At 44.0% G+C, this 20,261-nt stretch overlaps 1 protein-coding gene across 1 annotated transcript; it reads right to left on the bottom strand.

Moving 5' to 3' along the window:
- Window positions 1-5,232: 5,232 nt before the first annotated feature.
- On the bottom strand, window positions 5,233-6,547 carry LOC124010251 (transmembrane protein 125-like). Its single transcript, XM_046322700.1, has 2 exons — window positions 6,294-6,547; window positions 5,233-5,978 (listed from the first exon to the last, which is right to left on the bottom strand). The coding sequence occupies exon 2, from the start codon at window positions 5,923-5,925 to the stop codon at window positions 5,233-5,235; it is 693 nt and encodes a 230-aa protein (XP_046178656.1). The 5' UTR covers window positions 5,926-5,978; window positions 6,294-6,547.
- Between the last annotated feature and the right edge of the window lie 13,714 nt (window positions 6,548-20,261).

The following is a 20,261-nucleotide window of genomic DNA, read 5'->3' as shown; positions in this document are numbered from 1 at the left end:
TTTGCAACAAGGCACTAAAGTAATACAGCAAAAAATGTGGCAAAGCAATTCACTTTTATTCCTGTATACACAAAGAGTTATGTTTGTGGCAAATCCAATACAACACATTACTGATTACCACTCTCCATATTTTTGAGCATAGTGGTGGCTGCATCATGTTATGGGTATGCATGTAATCTTTACGAACTGGGGAGTATTTCAGGACAAAAAATAAAAGGTATGGAGCTACAGTTGAATTCGGAAGTTTACATACACTTGGAGTCATTAAATCTTGTTTTTCAACCACTCCACAAATTTCTCGTTAACAAACTATAGTTTTGGCTAGTCAGTTAGGACATCTACTTTGTGTATGACACAAGTAATTTTTCCAACAATTGTTTACGGACCAATTATTTCACTTATAATTCACTGTATCACAATTCAAGTGGGTCAGAAGTTTACATACACTAAGTTTACTGTGCCTTTAAATAGCTTTGAAAATTCCAGAAAATTATGTCATGGCATTAGAAGCTTCTGATAGGCTGATTTACATAATTTGAGGTAATTGGAGGGGTTACCTGTGGATGTATTTTGAGGCTTACCTTCAAACTCAGTGCCTCTTTGCTTGACATCATGGGAAAATCAAAAGAAATCAGCCAAGACCTCAGAAGAAAAAAATTGTAGACCTCCACAAGTCTGGTTCATCCTTGGGAGCAATTTCCAAATGCATGAAGGTACCACGTTCATCTGTACAAACAATAGTACACAAGTATAAACACCATGGGACCATGCAGCCGTCATACCGCTCAGGAAGGAGATGAGTTCTGTCTCCTGGTGATGAACGTACTTTTGTGTGAAAAGTGCAAATCAATCCCAGAACAACAGCAAAGGACCTTGTGAAGATGCTGGAGGAAACAGGTACAAAAGTATCTATATCCACAGTAAAACGAGTCCTATATAGACATAACCTGAAAGGCCGGTCAGCAAGGAAGAAGCCACTGCTCCAATACCGCCATGAAAAAGCCAGACTACGGTTTGCAACTGCACATGGGGACAAAGATCGTACTTTTTGGAGAAATGTTCTCTGGTCTAATGAAACAAAAATATAAGTGTTTGGCCATGAGGACTATCATTTATGTTTGGATTAAAAAGAGAGGTGCTTGCAAGCTGAAGAATCCCATCCCAACCCTGAAGCACATGGGTGGCAGCATCATGTTGTGGGTGTGCTTTGCTGCAGGACGGACTGGTGCACTTCACAAAATAGATGGCATCATGAGAAAGGAAAATTGCGTGGATATATTGAAGCAACATCTCAAGACATCAGTCAGGAAGTAAAAGCTTGTCCCATAGAACATTTGTGGGCAGAACTGAAAAAGTGTGTGCGAGCAAGGAGGCCTACAAACCTGACTCAGTTACACCAGCTCTGTCAGGAGGAATGGGCCAAAATTCACCCATCTTACTGAGGGAAGATTGTGGAAGTCTACCCGAAACATTTGTCCCAAGTTAAACAATATAAAGGCAATGCTACCAAATAATAATTGAGTGTATGAGAATGTGATGAAAGAAATACAAGCTGAAATAAATCATTCTCTCTACTATTATTCTGACATTTCACATTCTTAAAATAAAGTGGTGATCCTAACTGACCTAAGACATGGACATTTTTATTAGGATTAAATGTCAGGAATTGTGAAAAACTGAGTTTAAATGTATTTGGCTAAGGCGTATGTAAACTTCCGACTCCAACTGTAAGCACAGGCAAAATCCTAGAGGAATCCCTGGTTCAGTCTGCTTTGAGCCATTCACTGGGAGATGGAGTCACCTTTCAGCAGGACAATAACCTAAAACACAAGGCTAAATCTGCACTGGAGTTGCTTAGCAAGGAGACAGTGAATGTTCCTGAGTGGCCAAGAACCAGTTTTGACTTGAAAATGGCAAGACTTGAAAATGGTTGTCTAGTAATGATCAAAAACCAATTTGTCAGAGCTTGAAAAGTTTAAATGGGCAAATATTGTACAATCCAGGTATGAAAAACTCTTCGAAATTTACCCAGAAAGACTCACAGCTGGAATCACTTCCAAATGTCATTCTAACATGTATTGACTCAGGGCTGTGAATACTTATGTAAATTGGATATTTCTGTATTTTATTTTCAATAAATGTGCAAACTTTTCTAAACCCATGTTTTCACTTTGTTATTATGGGGTATTGTGTCTAGATCGGTGAGACAATTTATCAATGTAATCCATTTTGAATTCAGGCTGTAATGAATCAACATGTGAAATAAGTCCAGAGGTATAAATACTTTCTGAAGGCACTTTGTGTAGACTTTTGACACTTTTTATATGATGTAAAAAATGGTATTATGTTCAAGATGCGAGATCCATCAAACACTATGCTGAAGTGATGTTGTTTTGTCAATCCTTAAAAATGAACAACACTTCCATGTCACCATTGATATTGATACATTTATTATAATCTACTTGGTAATAAATTATTGAAATGCGGCTCTTGTACAAAAAAAAACATGTTTTCAGTCATTTTCTTTGCCACTTTATCATCATTGATGAAGAATTAAGACAATAAGTCTCATGGTGAAAAGATGAACCTAAAAACAGTAGAATATACAATCTCTACAGACAGATTGACCTGTAGCTGTTGAGTCCATATCATCACATTTGTAAAATTTTTGATATTCATCTGATACAGTACATACAAAATAAGTGTGCGGTGTCCATATTAGGACAGCTTAGAAGAAGTGCTGCTGAGACTGTCCTAATATGGACATTGCAACCATTTGGTCTTATTTGTTTTTACACATAACTGTTCATTAGAAAAACTTCCCGTGCTTAATTTGAACAGGATCCGGCAACTCTAATTTTTGGACTGTTCCTTTCCGGGAAACCTATTTGGTAGGATCCGGTACCTCTTGTGGCACGATAAATAACTTTCACTGTTTGCAATGTAAAAATGTGAATAAAAGCGATCAAAGTTAATTTGAATTGCCTTGCCATTCATTTTCCTGCCCCCTAAAAAAAGTTGATTGAGGTTTGCGCAACACTGTAGCCTTTATTTGAGACCAACGAACGGCCGTTGCCGTGGTGCGAGAGAAAAGCACGCTTGTCTCTCACAGAACTAGAATGAGAGTCACTTTCTATGATCTCTCTCCCTCTCTCTGCTCTGAAAGACATGATCCTGCAACTCTCATTTCTCCAGCATTGCACTTCATCACATTTATTTGTTCAGTTATTTAATATGCCAATGTTTCCTTATAGAGTCAGCACCCCTGATACATTGAAATACATTTGCCAAAGTTATAGAATTACTTCTGTCTGTACAGAAATAAATGAAATAATTCAGAATACTACTCCATTTAAAAGAGAAGACTAATCTGTCTGTAGGCTACCAACATATTTGATCGACTTCCAAATAAGTCTATTGAGCGAACAGCATTGTTTTACAATGTTTTACAAAGTATAATAAGAAAGAGATAGGCTTTTGCCACGAGTGCGTTGCACATCATTGGGTGAATCAGTGAAACTGGAAAGCTACTTTAGGACTGTAATTTCTTCCTCATATTGTACAATATGTGTCTCCACACATCTAGGCCTATGCTATTGATGGATTCAAGACTAAGTGGTTTTTTAATGAATTCAGATTCTCAGTTTGTCAGTGTCAAACCAGCCTGTCATTTCAATCATCTGTGTGGTATTAAAAAAGATTCTTCCAAAGTCTGCAGTCGTAAAAGTACATAGAGTTGCATGAAATGCGTTTATAAAAGGGCACATTTTCCCCAGACCCTAGGCTACTAAGGGTTCTACTTAAGTCGTTTTTTTAGGTATCTGTACTTTACTTTACTATTTACATTTTGGACAACTTTTACTTCACTACATTCCCAAAGAAAATAATGTACTTTTTACTCCGTACATTTTCCCTGACACCCAAAAGTACTAGGTCCATTTTGAATGCTTAGCAGGTCCAATTCACACACTTATCAAGAGAACATCCCTTGTCATCCCTACTGCCTCTGATCTGGCAGACTCATTAAACACAAATGCTTAGTTTGTAAATAATGTCTGAGTGTTGGAGTGTGCCCCTGGCTATCCGTTAATTAAAATGTAAAAAAGAACATGGTGCCGTCTGATTTGCTTCATATAAGGAATTTTACTTGTACTTTGATACTTAAGTCAATTTTGATACTTAACTATATTGGAAACCAAATACTTTTACTCAAGTAGTATTTTACTGGGTGACTTTCACTTTTGCTTGAGTTATTTTCCATTAAGGTATCTTTACTTTTACTGAAGTATGACAATTGAGTACCTTTTCCACCACTGCCCATGTGTGCAACTTCTGTAAGCGCCTCTACTCTATGCCACTAGGTGAAAGCGACGATATGCACGTTATGCTTTATTATAATTGTGCATCTATTTTGTCATGTTTTCCAGTACCTCTGAGACTCCCAGGTCACCCGATTTCATGCAAAAAAAATTGTTCCCGCACCTTCTGATTTACAAATTAAGCACTGATAAGACTACCAAATTTGGGTCAATATAATAACATCAAATAGGACAAGTGAGTCAAAACAACACAGAGGAACTAGAACAATGTGACTTGGTCGGGTCTCCCCCAATGCGAGTGGCTTGTTTGTGACGATGGCAGTGTAGCGCTCACTCTGCCACTGATAGAAACAATGGCCAGTGTGACTGAGGGTCCTGGGGGTCCGTGGGGCTGGTGTCACCCTGCACAGCCTGGTTCCCACAACACAGCAGTGGTGAATGGCATAGTTGGCATAGTGGGCATGGTCTGCAATGGGTATTAGTCAACAGGATGACGCAGTCACAGTGCCAGCAACAAACACAGGACTCTGTTACAGACCCGGGAGAGTGAGTGGTGATACCCCTTTTCTATCTTTCCCTCCCCTCAAGTCCCTTCATCTATTAAAATCAAATCAAATCCAATTTTATTTGTCACTTAGTCCCCTAGTCTCGTCTCGTCTCTCCTCTCCTAACTTGCCTCCCTCTCCTCTCCTCTTTTCACCTCCTGCTCTCCTCTCCTCACTTGTTTCCCTCTCCTCTTCAACAGACCTGGGATGTATACAGTGTCTATGGCTCTGGTCCCATTGCGCCAGGCAAGCTCAATCAAGCACAGCTCAAGTCTTTTAAAGAAATACAAATACTATTTCAACCAAGGGTAGTGTTCATTAGGGCAACACCGTTTGTTGCCTAATGAACAAGACCCGGGTCTGCACTCTCAGATGAGGCTAGTTCTACTAGAGGAGACCGTAAACACCCTGACTGCCCTGCCCCGTAACCCTCTCCCTCCCCTCCTCCGCCTCTGCAACATCCTCCTCTCTCTCCTCTGCTGGAGGTGCACTACCAGCAAGTACCCAGCCACCGCCAACCCGGTGGTGCCCCCTACCCACAGTAGCACCACCCCGGACAGGAACATATCCCTGTGGCGCTGCCCGGGCCCATGGTGCCCGCTGGCCAGCGACATGTATAGTAGGACCCCTCCGCAGAGTGCCAAAGCCATCCCGGTGAAAATGATGACCACCGGGTCCGCCCTCCCACCGCTCTTCATTAACTCTATCCGCCTCCGGCTGTGAACGCAATTCATATCCTGGACAGCGGAGCTTAGGAGCTGTTTGAGGAGGACAGCCAGAGCTAGGAGGCAGAGCATGGTGCCCACTCCTAGGCGCCACTCCCCGGACAGGCTGCTGGTGGTGGAGAGGAGGCCTACGCCGCCCAGCCCCAAGCCCAGGACGAGGCACACTGAGATGCAGTAGCAGAGCAGGGAGCGCCGCGGCTCGCGGAACCACCACAGTTCCACCTGGTCCTCCAACACACGCCGCTGGAGCAGGGCCGGGTCCAGGCGCAGCACACGTGGGGTCCGGCTTGGGGTGCGCCGCGGGGACATGGGGGAGAACTCCTCCATCTCAGCCATGGCTACTAGGGGAGCCCCCCTCGAGGTTGATCCAGCCAGCTCACAATAGGTACCTGAGGGGGTTAAGAGCAGTTTGGGTTAAATGTCATATTCAAATTCTATGCTTGTGTAACTAGCATTGAGCTATGTTGTGAACTCTATCAATGGTTAAAGATGTTATGCAAATCTCATCACATTCTACTTGTTTTCTTTTGTGCTAGTTGCCTCATCAACATCCATTGTTTATATTAGCAATGCACAACTCAAAGTTCTTGAGGGATGCAGTCTATACTACAGTAGTTCTCCAGAGATTGTTATTGGAGTTGTACTGAAATGTGCACGTGATGGTGCTGGCGCCATAGTAACAAGGTCACATATAGATTACTTACCAGCACAGACTAAAGAGCCTGTTCCTCCAGCCTCTCTTTAGTCATCCCGCCTGTCAGTCCTCCAATCAGATCATCATAACAAAAACACATCATGATAGACATACACACTCCACAAAACTTCCTGGAGGCTGATTGAGACAGTTGTGGTTCATAATTCCAAAGCTGTGCATCTTGGTGGGTCTCAGAGTGGAGTCATCCTGGTTGTGTCATGGTCCATGTGCCCCAGCGTTGACTGTATGCTTGTTTGCAGTGGTGTCAGGTTATCTGAGGTAGTTTCCAGTCCTGAAGGAGATCCTCATGGCTGACTTGAGAGATATATGTCAACAGGTCCTCCCTCCTTAGTGTAATCTCTCTCTGGTCTGCTCGTCTATCACTCTCTCTCTCTCTCTCTCTCTCTCTCTGGTCTGCTCTCTATCTCTCTCTCTCTCTCTCTCTCTCTCTCTCTCTCTCTCTCTCTGGTCTGCTCTCCTATCGCTCTCTCTCGCTCTGGTCTGTTCTTCTATCTATCTCTCTCTCTCTCTCACACACACACACACACACACACACACACACACACACACACACACACACACACACACACACACACACACACACACACACACACACACACACACACACACACACACACACACACACACACACACACACACACACACACACACACACACACTTTCACTGTGAGTTGTGATAATTGTCAGGGTAGAGAATCAAGGATGATGACACACAGAAGGAGGGGGTCTAGGACAATCCATGATGAGTGTGGATGCTAGTGATGATAATGGTAGTGAGGGTGGGTAGGCAGAAGATTTGTATACGCTTCGCTCACCCACAAGATGGTAAGCCTGATGACAGTGACACACTGCCCACTTATTTGACTTGGTTCTGTCAAAGCTTGCATCACGGGCTCGCTGGTGTGGCATTGGTGACATCGACCAGTGCTTCGCAGTGAGACGGCACGCGGACAGACAGACAATGGGGCAGCCGATGGACACAACGACTGAGCTGGAGACGGCTGGTGTGTTTGTGGAGGTGGCTCTGATGTCAGTGTCCCCAGATAATGCCCCCTCTGTCACTCCATGGCGTCATTGATTCACATGATCTAAGATTGCCTCTTGTGTTAGCCACAATGAAGGCTCTAACCAGCCCTTCCCATCTTATACTGTTCAAACTACAATGTCAGCTCCTAATGTGTAGGCATAATACTGCATATAGTTTATGCCAGAGCCAAACATGAAGATAAAGATAGGCTATGTGATTTATGCTATTGAAGGAAAATGGGAACACTTCCTCTTGGGTGGAGGTGTCCTTATTAGAGTAACTATGAACGGTGTATGCTCTCCCGTCAGTCCGTTTGAATTGTTTGTGTGCTCTGATTGGTTGATGGTGTGACTGGCCCTGGCCTTGTTTGTTTTTTTGCACCTCCACCATAGACTTAGATAGACAATTCCACCCAGGTCATCAGGAGAGATCATCCATTGAATTATACTTGTGAGAAAACATTCCATAACTGCAGGTGGCAGTATATCACCAGTATATACAGTATATATCACCAGTATATACAGTATATATCACCAGTATATACAGTATATATCACCAGTATATCCAGTATATATCACCAGTATATACAGTATATATCACCAGTATATACAGTATATATCACCAGTATATACAGTATATATCACCAGGATATACAGTATATATACACATGTCCTAACAAAACACTCCTGGTGGCAGTATGCACCCTTTCAGTTTATTTACCAACTCATAGAAGTAGTAGAATAACAAATGTACTACTTTAAAATGGAGATAGCCTCAATGGTGCTGCCCATGCTGTCACAGACACAAAGATGAGAAGTGTAACTAAGTCTACGATCTCCAACCTGCGCCCACTCCTCCGTCCTCTACTGCTTTTGAAAAGTTTGAAAGGTAATCGAAGACGGGAGGGGAGGAAACCTGGAAACAAATGTAGTTGTATGAAAGGAGACTCACCTTCTCTGCTAGCATGTCACAGGGGTGGAATCTTAAAATAAGTGTAAAGTAGTAAAAATAAATGTAGTTTTTGTGTGAGACATTTAATAGATAAGTAGCGTATTGTTTTTAAAGGTATGCATGCATGCTTTTCTCCATCGAGAAAACAACTGCTGACTCAAAGGGTGTGTGGCGGCTTTTAAAACACTTCTGCGCTAGCCGTCGGAAGGATACACTTGTACTTCCTCTGCAGGAGGAGGCTATCAAGGAGAGGATACTTTCGTTCGCATATTAACAAATTGACACTCCTACATATGGCAAATGCTTTTTGGTTTATGGAGGAGTCGAGGAGAGGACTTACTTTTTCCCAGTTGAGACAGTTGTTGCTTAATCCATGTCCCACACCAGAGGGCTATATTGCAAAGCATAATCAATGAATTTGCCAGTTAATTTGCCTAAATATTGAAATGGGCATGGTCGAATTGACTCAAAAACCCCCAAAACATATTGAAATGTAGCTTTATTAATGAACCTGAAAATATGTAGATATTTTAGGTTGTTTATCAAAGTTAACTGGCTAACTCATTGACCCTGCTTTGTAGTACACCCTTCAGATCTACTGAACCCTGAATACCAATGTTCATATAAAAAATTCCCTCAATCAAATGTTGGCTAGGCTACTTTGAAGCAAGGTAAGCCTTGTCTATCTCTGAATATGTAAAGTAGCCTAGGCATTCAGGTTTCAGGGGAGGTATCCTATTGACGCTATTCAAGAATGTATCTGTTTGTAAGATATTTTTTATTCAGATTATTTTGTATAATGTGTTGTATTTACGATGGATAGTATGATAACATTGTAAAATTTTCAAGTTAAATTTGGGCCTTAGAACAATGCATCATCTTCATTTAAAACCTGCCTTTCTATTGTACTTGTAAGTTTGAAAGCAAGTTTACTATTATTAGACAGTACTTGGTTTCAGTGAAAAACAGAACTGTTGAGGTAGTAAGAGGAAGGGGATACCTAGTCAGTTGCACACCTGAATGCATTCAACCGAAATGTGTCTTCTGCATTTAACCCAACCCCTCTGAAGTAGGTAAGGCAGGTGAGGGCCTCCCGAGTGGCGCAGTTGTCTAAGGCACTGCACCGCGGTGCTAGCTGTGCCACTAGAGATTCTGGAGTCCAGGCTCTATCGCAGAAGGCCACGACCGGAAAACCCATGGGGCGGCACACAATTTGCCCAGCGTCGTCTGGGTTAGGGGAGGGCTACTTTGAAGCAAGGTAGGCCTTGTCTATCTATGAATATGTAATGGGACAAGGGCAGGGATGTCCTTGTCCCATTGCGCACTTGCGACTCCTGTGGCGGGACGGGTGCAGTGCACGCTGACATGGTCGCCAGGTATACAGTGTTTCCTCCGACACATTGGTGTGGCTGGCTTCCAGGTTAAGCTTGGGTCTGTACGGGAGTTGCAGCGATGAGACAAGACTGTAACTACCAATTGGATACCACAGAATTGAGGAGAAAAAGGGGTAAAAAAATAAAAGGCAGGTGAGGCTTCCTCTAAGGGAGGATGGGGAACACTACACCCATGAAACTGTTGACGTTGGCAAAGACTTTCTTATCAGCAATGACCTGGTAGGTCCGAAAGACTGTGTCATCGATATCTCTGAGGTCAGGTGAGATCTATTAAAGAACAGGAAGGCCTGCACACTCTGTTTATGCTCCCAATTAACCACTTTACTGACAACGTTTCAATCCAAAACGTATTTTTTTCAGCCTCAGTTAACAATATGTTATAGGATTTTTATGAATAATGACTAAATTATCTATACATTTAACTTAGAACTATAACTAAACAGTGCTTGAGCGTCACTTCAGACCCGGGTTCAATACCAGGCTGTCACAACCGGTCATGACATGGAGTTCCATAGGGTGGCGCACAATTGCCCCAGTGTCGTCCGGGTTAAAGGTGGGTTTGGCCAGGGGGGGACTTTACTTGGAAACACTGGTCACTTTATAATGGAACACTGGTCACTTTAGTAATGTTTACATACTGTTTTACTCATTTCATATGTTTCTAGTCAATGCCACGCTGACATTGCTTGTCCTAATATTTATATATTTCTTAATTCCATTCTTTTACTTTGAGATTTTTGTGTATTGTTTTCAATTGTTAGATACTACTGCACTGCTAGAGCTAGGAACACAAGCATTTCGATACACCCGCAATAACATCTGCTAAATATGTTTATGTGACCAATAAAATTTGATTTGGAACTCCCTGTCCCGGTCCTCCTTCATCTGCTTCTTTATCTCCTTGATGTTCTCCCAGGGCTCGATCTGTTTATTCAGTTCTTTGATCTTGTATTCCAGGACAAACTTGAACTTTTCTAGCTCCTGGTTCTTCTTCAGGTCACAGATTATCTGCTTCTTATAACCCTTTTATATAAAAAAACATGATGTTGTACTAATAGCTACTGTGGTAGTTGTTGACTTGAATGGCAGTGTCCATTCTACTAATTCCTACTCTATGCGGTAGCATGATGAACTACAGTGTCTATAATGCATTGTAAAACATATACGGTGGGGCAAAAAAGTATTTAGTCAGCCACCAATTGTGCAAGTTCTCCCACTTAAAAAGATGAGAGGCCTGTAATTTTCATCATAGGTACACGTCAACTATGACAGACAAAATGAGAAAAGAAAATCCAGAAAATCACATTGTAGGATTTTTAATGAATTTATTTGCAAATTATGGTGGAAAATAAGTATTTGGTCAATAACAAAAGTTTATCTCAATAGCATGAGATCTCTTCAACTTCAGCTCTCCACTCTGTATCTTCAGGTAAGGGCAGTCAACATAACTTGGTATATTTGGGCACTTGAGCTCTAAGAGTCCAAAGTGTGGTTTTACACTGGAATCAAATATGATGCCATCTGGAGAGGATCATCTGGGTGCACTACGAAGCCACATGGAAAGAAGTTAACATTCTTCAGTGTGCAGTACTCCTGTACAGCCACTGGTTCCATGGCTGGCCCCCTCTTCATCGCCACGGTCTGCATACCAGATCCCTGGTATCCCTTTGCAAACTGGAATCCATACATCCCGTGCCTGCATTCATTGTAGCTGGGGATTTTAACAAGGCTAATCTGAAAACAAGAATCCCTAAATTGTATCAGCATATCGATTGCGCAACCAGGGCTGGCAAAACCTTGGATCACTGCTATTCTGACTTTTGCGATGCATATAAGGCCTTGCCCCGCCCTCCTTTCGGAAAAGCTGACCACGACTCCATTTTGTTGATCCCTGCCTACAAGACAGAAACTAAAACAAGAAGTTCCCACGCTGAGGTCTGTTCAACGCTGGTCCGACCTATCTGATTCCACACTCCAAGGTTGCTTCCATCACGTGGACTGGGATAATGTTTCGTTTTGGGTCAGACAACAACATTGACGAATACGCTGATTCGGTGTGCGAGTTCATTAGAACGTGCGTTGAAGATGTCGTTTCCACAGCAACGATTAAAACATTCCCAAACCAGAAACCATGGATTGATGGCAGCATTCGCGTGAAACTGAAAGCTCGAACCACTGCTTTTAATCAGGGCAAGGTGACCGGGAACATGACCGAATACAAACAGTGACACGGCCTGCAACTGAAACATGCGGCCTCTCCTTCACTGCAGCCGAGGTGAGTAAAACATTTAAACGTTTTAACCCTCGCAAGGCGGCAGGCCCAGACGGCATCCCCAGCCGCGCCCTCAGAGCATGCGCAGACCAGGTAACTGAGCTAAACGACTACCGGCCCCGTAGCACTCACTTCCGTCATCATGAAGTGCTTTGAGAGACTAATCAAGGACCATATCACCTCCACCCTACCTGACACCCTAGACCCACTCCAATTTGCTTACCGCCCAAATAGGTCCACAGACGATGCAATCTGCACACTGCCCTAACCCATCTGGAAAAGAGGAATACCTATGTGAGAATGCTGTTCATCGACTACAGCTCGGCATTTAACATCATAGTACCCTTCAAGCTCGTCATCAAGCTCGAGACCCTGGGTCTCGACCCCGCCCTGTGCAACTGGGCACTGGACTTCCTGACGGGCCGCACCCAGGTGGTGAGGGTAGGCAACAACATCTCCACCCCGCTGATCCTCAACACTGGGGCCCCACAAGGGTGCGTTCTGAGCCCTCTCCTGTACTCCCTGTTCACCCACGACTGCATGGCCACACACGCCTCCAACTCAATCATCAAGTTTGCGGACGACACAACAGTGGTAGGCTTGATTACCAACAACGACTGTCAGGACCCGGTTACGGACTGTTTCTCCGGAGTGAGAAACAGTCACTTAACCAACTGAGCCACGAATAGTCGGCAGAACCCAGAAGATGAGGCAGACACAGCAGTACTTGAGACGGTGTATTTAATTAAGTAAAAAATGAAGTTCTTCAGGAAAACATGTAACTCCACAACCTCAAAAGGAATCCTACAAGAACAAAGGTAATCCTCCAAGACAAAAAAGGTAAATCCACAAGGTGGAAGGTAAAGCACAAAAAGCCTCAAAAGATACTCAAAAAACAAACAAACAAGAACAAAAAACAGAATTCCACAAGAGAGTCCACCGGGATCAACAAGAGTTCTCAGAGTACTAGGGCTGGGTGCTAACATACAAACACAGAGCAAAGAACAGAGGAAAACAAAGGGTTTAAATACAATCAGGGGAAACGAGGCACAGGTGCAAATAATAATGGGGATCAAGGGAAAACAAAAGGTCAAAAGGCACAATGGGGGCATCTAGGGACCAAAAACCGGAACAACCCTGGCCAAATCCTGACAACGACGGAGTGTGGTGTCAGGAAAATAACCTCAAAATAACCTCACACTCAACGTCAACAAAACTAAGGAGATGATTGTGGACTTCAGGAAACAGCAGAAGGAACACCCAATCCACATCGATGGAACAGTAGTTCCTCGGCATACACATCACAGACAAACTGAATTGGTCCACCCACACAGACAGCATCGTGTAGAAGGCGCAGCAGCGCCTCTTCAACCTCAGGAGGCTGAAGAAATTCAGCTTGTCACCAGAAGCACTCACAAACTTCTACAGATGCACAATCGAGAGCATCCTGTCAGGCTGTATCACCGCCTGGTACGGCAACTGCTCCGCCCACAACTGCAAGGCTCTCCAGAGGGTAGTGAGGTCTGCACAATGCACCACTGGGGGCAAACTACCTGCCCTCCAGGACACCTACACCACCCGATGTTACAGGAAGGCCATAAAGATCATCAAGGACAACAACCACCCGAGCCACTGCCTGTTCACCCCGCTGTCATCCAGAAGGCGAGGTCAGTACAGGTGCATCAAATCTCAAGGCCATCAGACTGTTAAACAGCCACCACTAACATTGAGTGGCTGCTGCCAACACACTGACTCAACTCCAGCCACTTTAATAATGGGAATTGATGGGAAATGATGTAAAATATATCACTAGCCACTTTAAATAATGCTACCTAATATAATGTTTACATACCCTACATTATTCATCTCATATGTATACGTATATACTGTACTCTATATCATCTACTGCATCTTTATGTAATACATGTATCACTAGTCACTTTAACTATGCCACTTTGTTTACATACTCATTGTCACGCCTTGGTCATTGTATCTTGTGTTTTTGTTATATGTTTGGGTAGGCCAGGGTGTGACATGGGTTTATATGTTGTATTTCGTATTAGGGCTTGTATTAATTGGGAGTGTGTATTATTAGGGGTGTGTCTAGTTAGGCTTGGCTGCCTGAGGCGATTCCTAATTGGAGTCAGCTGATTCTAGTTGTCTCGGATTGGGAACCGTATTTAGGTAGCCTGAGTGCGCGTTGTATTTCGTGGGTGATTGTACCTGTCTTAGTGTTAGTCACCAGATAGGCTGTATTTGTTTCACTCGTTTGTTGTTTTCGTATTTTCAGTTATCTCATGTACCGCATTATTCTTCATTAAAATGTCATGAGTAACCTACACGCTGCATTTCGGTCTGACTCTCTACAAACAACAGACGAAGTTCATTACAGAATCACCCACCACGATTCACAGACCGAGCAGCGTGTGAACTGGCAGGATCTGAAGGTGGACGTTATGGACAACAGAAGCAAGGATTATACGACGTGGGAAGAAATCGACAGGTGGGCGGCCGACCCAGAGCGAGTGCAGGAGCCCGCCTGGGATTCCCTACAGCAATGCGAAGAGGGCTATACACGTATGGAATCGAGAAGGAAAGCATTGCTATACAGAGCGAAAACTGAAGGTAACAGGGGAAAGCGCAGAGAGAGAGTGGCTGAGTCAGGAAACAGACCTGAGCCTACTCTCCCTGTTAATCGTGAAGAGCAGTTGCAATGGGAGAGAATGTATCATTTGGAGATTTGGACATGGGAGGAGGAATTAGACGGTCAAGGACCCTGGGAGCAGCCGTGAGAATATCGCCGTCCCAAGGAGGAAATAGAGGCAACTAAAGTGGAGAGGCGCATGTATGAGGAGGCAGCACGGCGACGCGGTTGGAAACCGGAAAGTCACCCCCAAAAAATATTGGGGGGGGCTAAAAGGGAGAATAGTTATGCCAGGTAGGAAACCTGCGCATACTCCCTGTGCTCACCGTTGGGCTAGAGAGACCGGGCAGGCACCATGTTATGCTATGGAGCGCACGGTGTTTCCAGTGCGGGTGCAGAGCCAGCTGCGACACATACCAGCCCTTCCTATTGGCCGGGCTAGAGTGGGCATCGAGCCAGGTAAGCTTGGGCAGGCTCGGTGCTCTAGAGCTCCAGTGCGCCTGCACGGTCCGGTCTATCCAGAGCCACCTCTACACACCAGTCCTCCGGTAGCAGCTCCCCGCACCAGGCTTCCTGTGCGTGTCCTCGCGCCAGTACCACCAGTTCCAGCACCACGCACCAGGCCTCCAGTGCGCCTCGCCTGTTCAGCGCAGCCAGTGCTTTTCTTCCCTCCTGCGCTGCCGGAGTCTCCCGCTTGTTTAGCGCAACCAGAGCTGTTCTCTTCTCCTGCGCTATCGGAGTCTCCCGCCTGTTTAGCACAGCCAGAGCCTTTCTCCTCTCTTGCGCTGCCGGAGTCTCCTGTCTGTCCAGCGCCACCAGTGCTACCAGTCAGCCCAGCGCGTCCAGTGCGCCTCGCCTGTTCAGCGCAACCAGAGCTTTTCTCCTCTCCTGCACTGTTGGAGTCTCCCGCCTGTTCAGCTCAGCCAGAGCCTTTCTCCTCTCCTGCACTGCCGGAGTCTCCTGTCTGCCCAGCGCCGCCAGTCGGCCCAGCGTCACCAGTCTGCCAGGATCCGCCAGAAGTGCCAGTCTGCCAGGATCCGCCAGAAGTGCCAGTCTGCCAAGATCTTCTAGATCGGCCAGACAACCTGAATCATCCAGGTCCACCAGCCAGCCAGGATTTACCGGAGCCTACTACCTGCCTGAGCTTCCTCTCAGTACTGAGCTTCCTTTCAGTACTAGGCTTCCTCTCTGTACTGGGCTCCCTCTCAGTACCGGGCTTCCCCTCAGTACTGGGCTGCTTCGATCCCGGGCTGCCCCTCTTTCCCGGGCTGCCCCTCTGTCCCGAGCTGCCCTGCTGTCCTGAGCTGCCCCTCTATCCTGAGTTTCCCCTCTATCCTGAGCTGCCCCTCTATCCTGAGCTGCCCCTCTGTCCCGAGCTGCCCCTCTGTCCCGAGCTGCCCCTCTGTCCCGAGCTGCCCCTCTGTCCCGAGCTGCCCCTCTGTCCCGAGCTGCCCCTCGGTCCCGAGCTGCCCCTCAGTTATGTGGGGATCAGGGTGAGGACTATTAGGCCATGGTCGGCGGAGAAGGTGGATTATCCTAGGACGCGAAGGGGAGGAACTAGGACATTTATGGAGTGGGGTCCACGTCCCGAGCCAGAACCGCCACCATGGACAGACGCCCACCCGGACCCTCCCAATGCTCTTGAGGTGCGTCCCGGAGTCCGCACCTTAGGGGGGGGATTCTGTCACGCCTTGGTCATTGTATCTTGTGTTTTTGTTATATGTTTGGGTAGGCCAGGGTGTGACATGGGTTTATATGTTGTATTTCGTATTAGGGCTTGTATTAATTGGGAGTGTGTATTATTAGGGGTGTGTCTAGTTAGGCTTGGCTGCCTGAGGCGATTCCTAATTGGAGTCAGCTGATTCTAGTTGTCTCGGATTGGGAACCGTATTTAGGTAGCCTGAGTGCGCGTTGTATTTCGTGGGTGATTGTACCTGTCTTAGTGTTAGTCACCAGATAGGCTGTATTTGTTTCACTCGTTTGTTATTTTCGTATTTTCAGTTATCTCATGTACCGCATTATTTTTCATTAAAATGTCATGAGTAACCTACACGCTGCATTTCGGTCTGACTCTCTACAAACAACAGACGGAGTTCATTACACTCATCTCATATGTATATACTGCACTCGATACCATCTACTGTTTCTTGCCTATGCCGCTCTGTACCATCACTCATTCATATATCTTTATGTACATATTCTTTATCCCCTTACACTTGTGTGTATAAGAGAGTATTTTTGGAATTGTTAGTTAGATTACTTGTTGGTTATTACTGAATTGTCGGAACTAGAAGCACAAGCATTTCGCAACACTCGCATTAACATCTGCAAACCATGTGTATGTGACAAATAACATTTGATTTGATTTCATTTGAACATCCGCTCAGCTAGGTGGTCAGCTGAGGTCTCTCCCGGGACATGGCAAACCTCTCGTAAACGAGAGGATGTTATTCTCATTTTCCTGAGCTGATGCCATTCCGGGCTGTACTCTGCTCCCTTGTAGCAACCTCGACTTTGTGTAACTGCTCCTGGAGGCTAAGGACGTAAGCACACCGGGAAGCCTGAAGCCTGTAGCCATCTAATGGATGTATTGGTGGAGAAGGGGCATCGGCAAATCTTCACAATTTCGCGGGTCTTTGGCTGTGGAAGCTGATAGGACAGAACACTGCCGGCTTGCACTGGCCCAAAGGCGGACTTAACCAGGGGCACATCAGCTGACATTTCCATTGTTGTCACAAGAGGGGCAGTAAGTGGAGAAAAGTTGGCATAAGTTTCTGAGACGCGGAGAAAGTCCATGTCAGGCATGAGTGCTTTGTAGAGAGAACTTCTGCAAAACATTTTAAAACCTTAACCTTCTTATGGTATAGGGGACGCTTGCGTCCCACTTGGCTAAAAACCAGGGAACATGCAGCGTGCAAATTCAAATAAATTTATATAAAAATCAAACTTTCATTAAATCACACATGTACGATACTAAATTAACGCTACACTCGTTGTGAATCTAGCCAACATGTCAGATTTTAAAAAGGTTTTCGGCGAAAGCATAAGAAGCTATTATCTGATGATAGCACAACAGTAAACAAAGAGGGTAGCATATTTCAACCCTGCAGGCGCTACACAAAATGCAGAAATAAAATATAAAACATGAATTTACCTTTGACGAGCTTCTTTTGTTGGCACTCCAATATGTCCCATAAACATCACAATTGGTCCTTTTGTTTGATTAATTCCGTACGTATATATCCAAAATGTCAATTTATTTGGCGCGTTTGATACAGAAAAAAACAGCTTCCAAAATGCGCAACGTCACTACAAAATATTTCAAAAGTTGCCTATAAACTTTGCCAAAATATTTCAAACTACTTTTGAAATGCAACTTTAGGTATTTTTAAACGTTAATAATCGATCAAATTGAAGACGGGTCTATCTGTGTTCAATACAGGAAGACAACAAACCAAGCTACTTTTCAAGTATCAACAGTGTTACGCAGTTCCTAGATGGCCATACTTATTCATTGCACAAATGAATAACCTCAACCAACTTCCAAAGACTGGTGACATCCAGTGGAAGTGGTAGGAACTGAAAACAAGTTCCTAAGAAATACCGTTTGCCATTGAGAACTCAGTGAACAGACAGAGACCTCAAAAAAAAATATCTAAACGATTAGTCCTCGGGGTTTTGCCTGCTACATAAGTTCTGCTATACTCACAGACATGATTCAAACAGTTTTAGAAACTTCAGAGTGTTTTCTATGCATATCTTTTATTCCTGTCATGAGTAGCTGGAAGTTGAAATTGGGCACGCTATTTATCTAAAAGTGATTACTATGACAAAGACTCATGTAATTTTTCCAGAAGCAGCAAAAGCCCGAAAGTTCAAATAAAATGAATTAAAATATACAGATTTATAGATTAGTCTTTGTCCCACACATTTGTCATTACATCATTTGTCATTACATAAAGACGCCACTGTTACATAGGCTGAATACTTATCAGTTGCATTTTTTAATCGAAATTGATATACTCACAAGTGTTCTTGGCTTGTGCCAACACTGTTCTGTGTCTGTGCAGCTGTGAACTGGTTGTGCAGCAGGAATCTTTAGTTGAGAGTAGTACGCTGTCTGGTAAAGAAGGGCCACCAGATTATTGCACAGAGCACTTCCTGCAACACAGGAGCAGTGGCTTTGGACCACTATCACTGTTACGGAGTGCTTTAACCTGTTAAGTGGGCAATTCTAAATTGGGATTGGGACCCATCATTAATATCTACTGATAAGATTAAACGTTGACACTGTCTCCAACACATTTTGACCATGATGACAGTGTCTCACAGAAGATGTATAACAAGGTCCCTAGTAGCTATCTATAACCTTTCCCTGCTCTCATGCTGTGCGGCTTTTCACTCTTCCTCATGGACCTGTGACAGGCAGCCCTCATGGTGATCTCCCCTGTCAATGTATCTTAGATACTGTGGAGAAGACATGAATAACAATTATTTTTAGCGAGCAAATATAGCTAGCAAGCTAACTTAACCAAGCTAACGAAAATACACACATTCTCAGGTAGATTCTGTCAACGTTACATCATTTTAAGAAGTAACTAGCTAGCTACAGTTAATAGTTAAATGAGCTAGCTAATGATTGTAGCTAGCTAATGTTATATCTGTCACTGACTTGGTACTTACTTTCATAGTTGTCTATGTAGCTTCCTATGTACATATTGAACCCCTTTTCATTCTTGCTAGCTGGAGTCTCAGAAGATGATTTAACAATTCGATGTACATCATTAATATTAATTTGAGGCAAGTCCTGAAGACACCTAGTAGAAAACTGCGACATAGTGGTAGTAACGTTATTTCGTCGATAACAACTACACTGACCGGAAATTGCCAAAACCTATAGGAAGTGTATTTAGAACGTTTGATCATGGAATGTGCATAAGGGCTATTGCTGCAAAGAAACCACTACTAAAAAACACCAATAAGAAAAAGAGACCACACCAAGTTTATATGTTTATAAGGCTAATAAGAAAATATTTCAAATGACTTATGGGAAAGGTGTACAAATGTATGTTTGCATCAGTAGGTTAAATGACTGAAATGCATTAGAAAAGTATTGGAAAGTTCAGGTAAACATCAGGGAAGCTCATCAGGTAATAGGCCTAATTGTGTGTGTAGAGAAGATCTGCATTGCATTCAATTGTGGTTTTGTCACGGTCCCTTCTAACATCTCCTATGCAGCTGGTGAGCTTTGTAGAGGGAAACAGAAAACACGTAGGCCTATCCATGTCCATGAGAGTCTTACCTTCAGGAATGGGATCATGGCTCCTACGCAAGTAGGAGGGATGGCAGGTAGCCTAGTGGTTAGAGCATTGGGCCAGTAACAGAAAGGTTGCTAGATCGAATCCCTGAGCTGACAAGGTATAAATATGCTGTTCTGCCCCTGAACAAGGCAGTTAACCCACTGTTCCTAGGCTGTTCCTACAATGGTAAATAAGAATTTCCCTTAACTGACTTGCCTAGTTAAATTTAAAAAAGAGCAAAAGAATCCACAAACATGCTAGCTAAATGTTCTGATCAGTCCTGCTAAATAGATAGATGAGACAACGAGACTAATGATCATGACCACTCACCTCAACTTTCCCATCCGATTGTTAACCGAATATCCAAAC

This window comes from Oncorhynchus gorbuscha, linkage group LG22 (genome assembly GCF_021184085.1).
Source record: "Oncorhynchus gorbuscha isolate QuinsamMale2020 ecotype Even-year linkage group LG22, OgorEven_v1.0, whole genome shotgun sequence".
In the NCBI taxonomy this organism is placed as follows: Eukaryota; Metazoa; Chordata; class Actinopteri; order Salmoniformes; family Salmonidae; genus Oncorhynchus; species Oncorhynchus gorbuscha.
This window is presented reverse-complemented; position numbering and strand designations above follow the sequence as displayed.

Excerpts from the sequence above, each read along its gene's own strand:
- LOC124010251 (XM_046322700.1), bottom strand. The coding sequence starts at position 5,925 with ATGGCTGAGATGGAGGAGTTCTCCCCCATGTCCCCGCGGCGCACCCCA.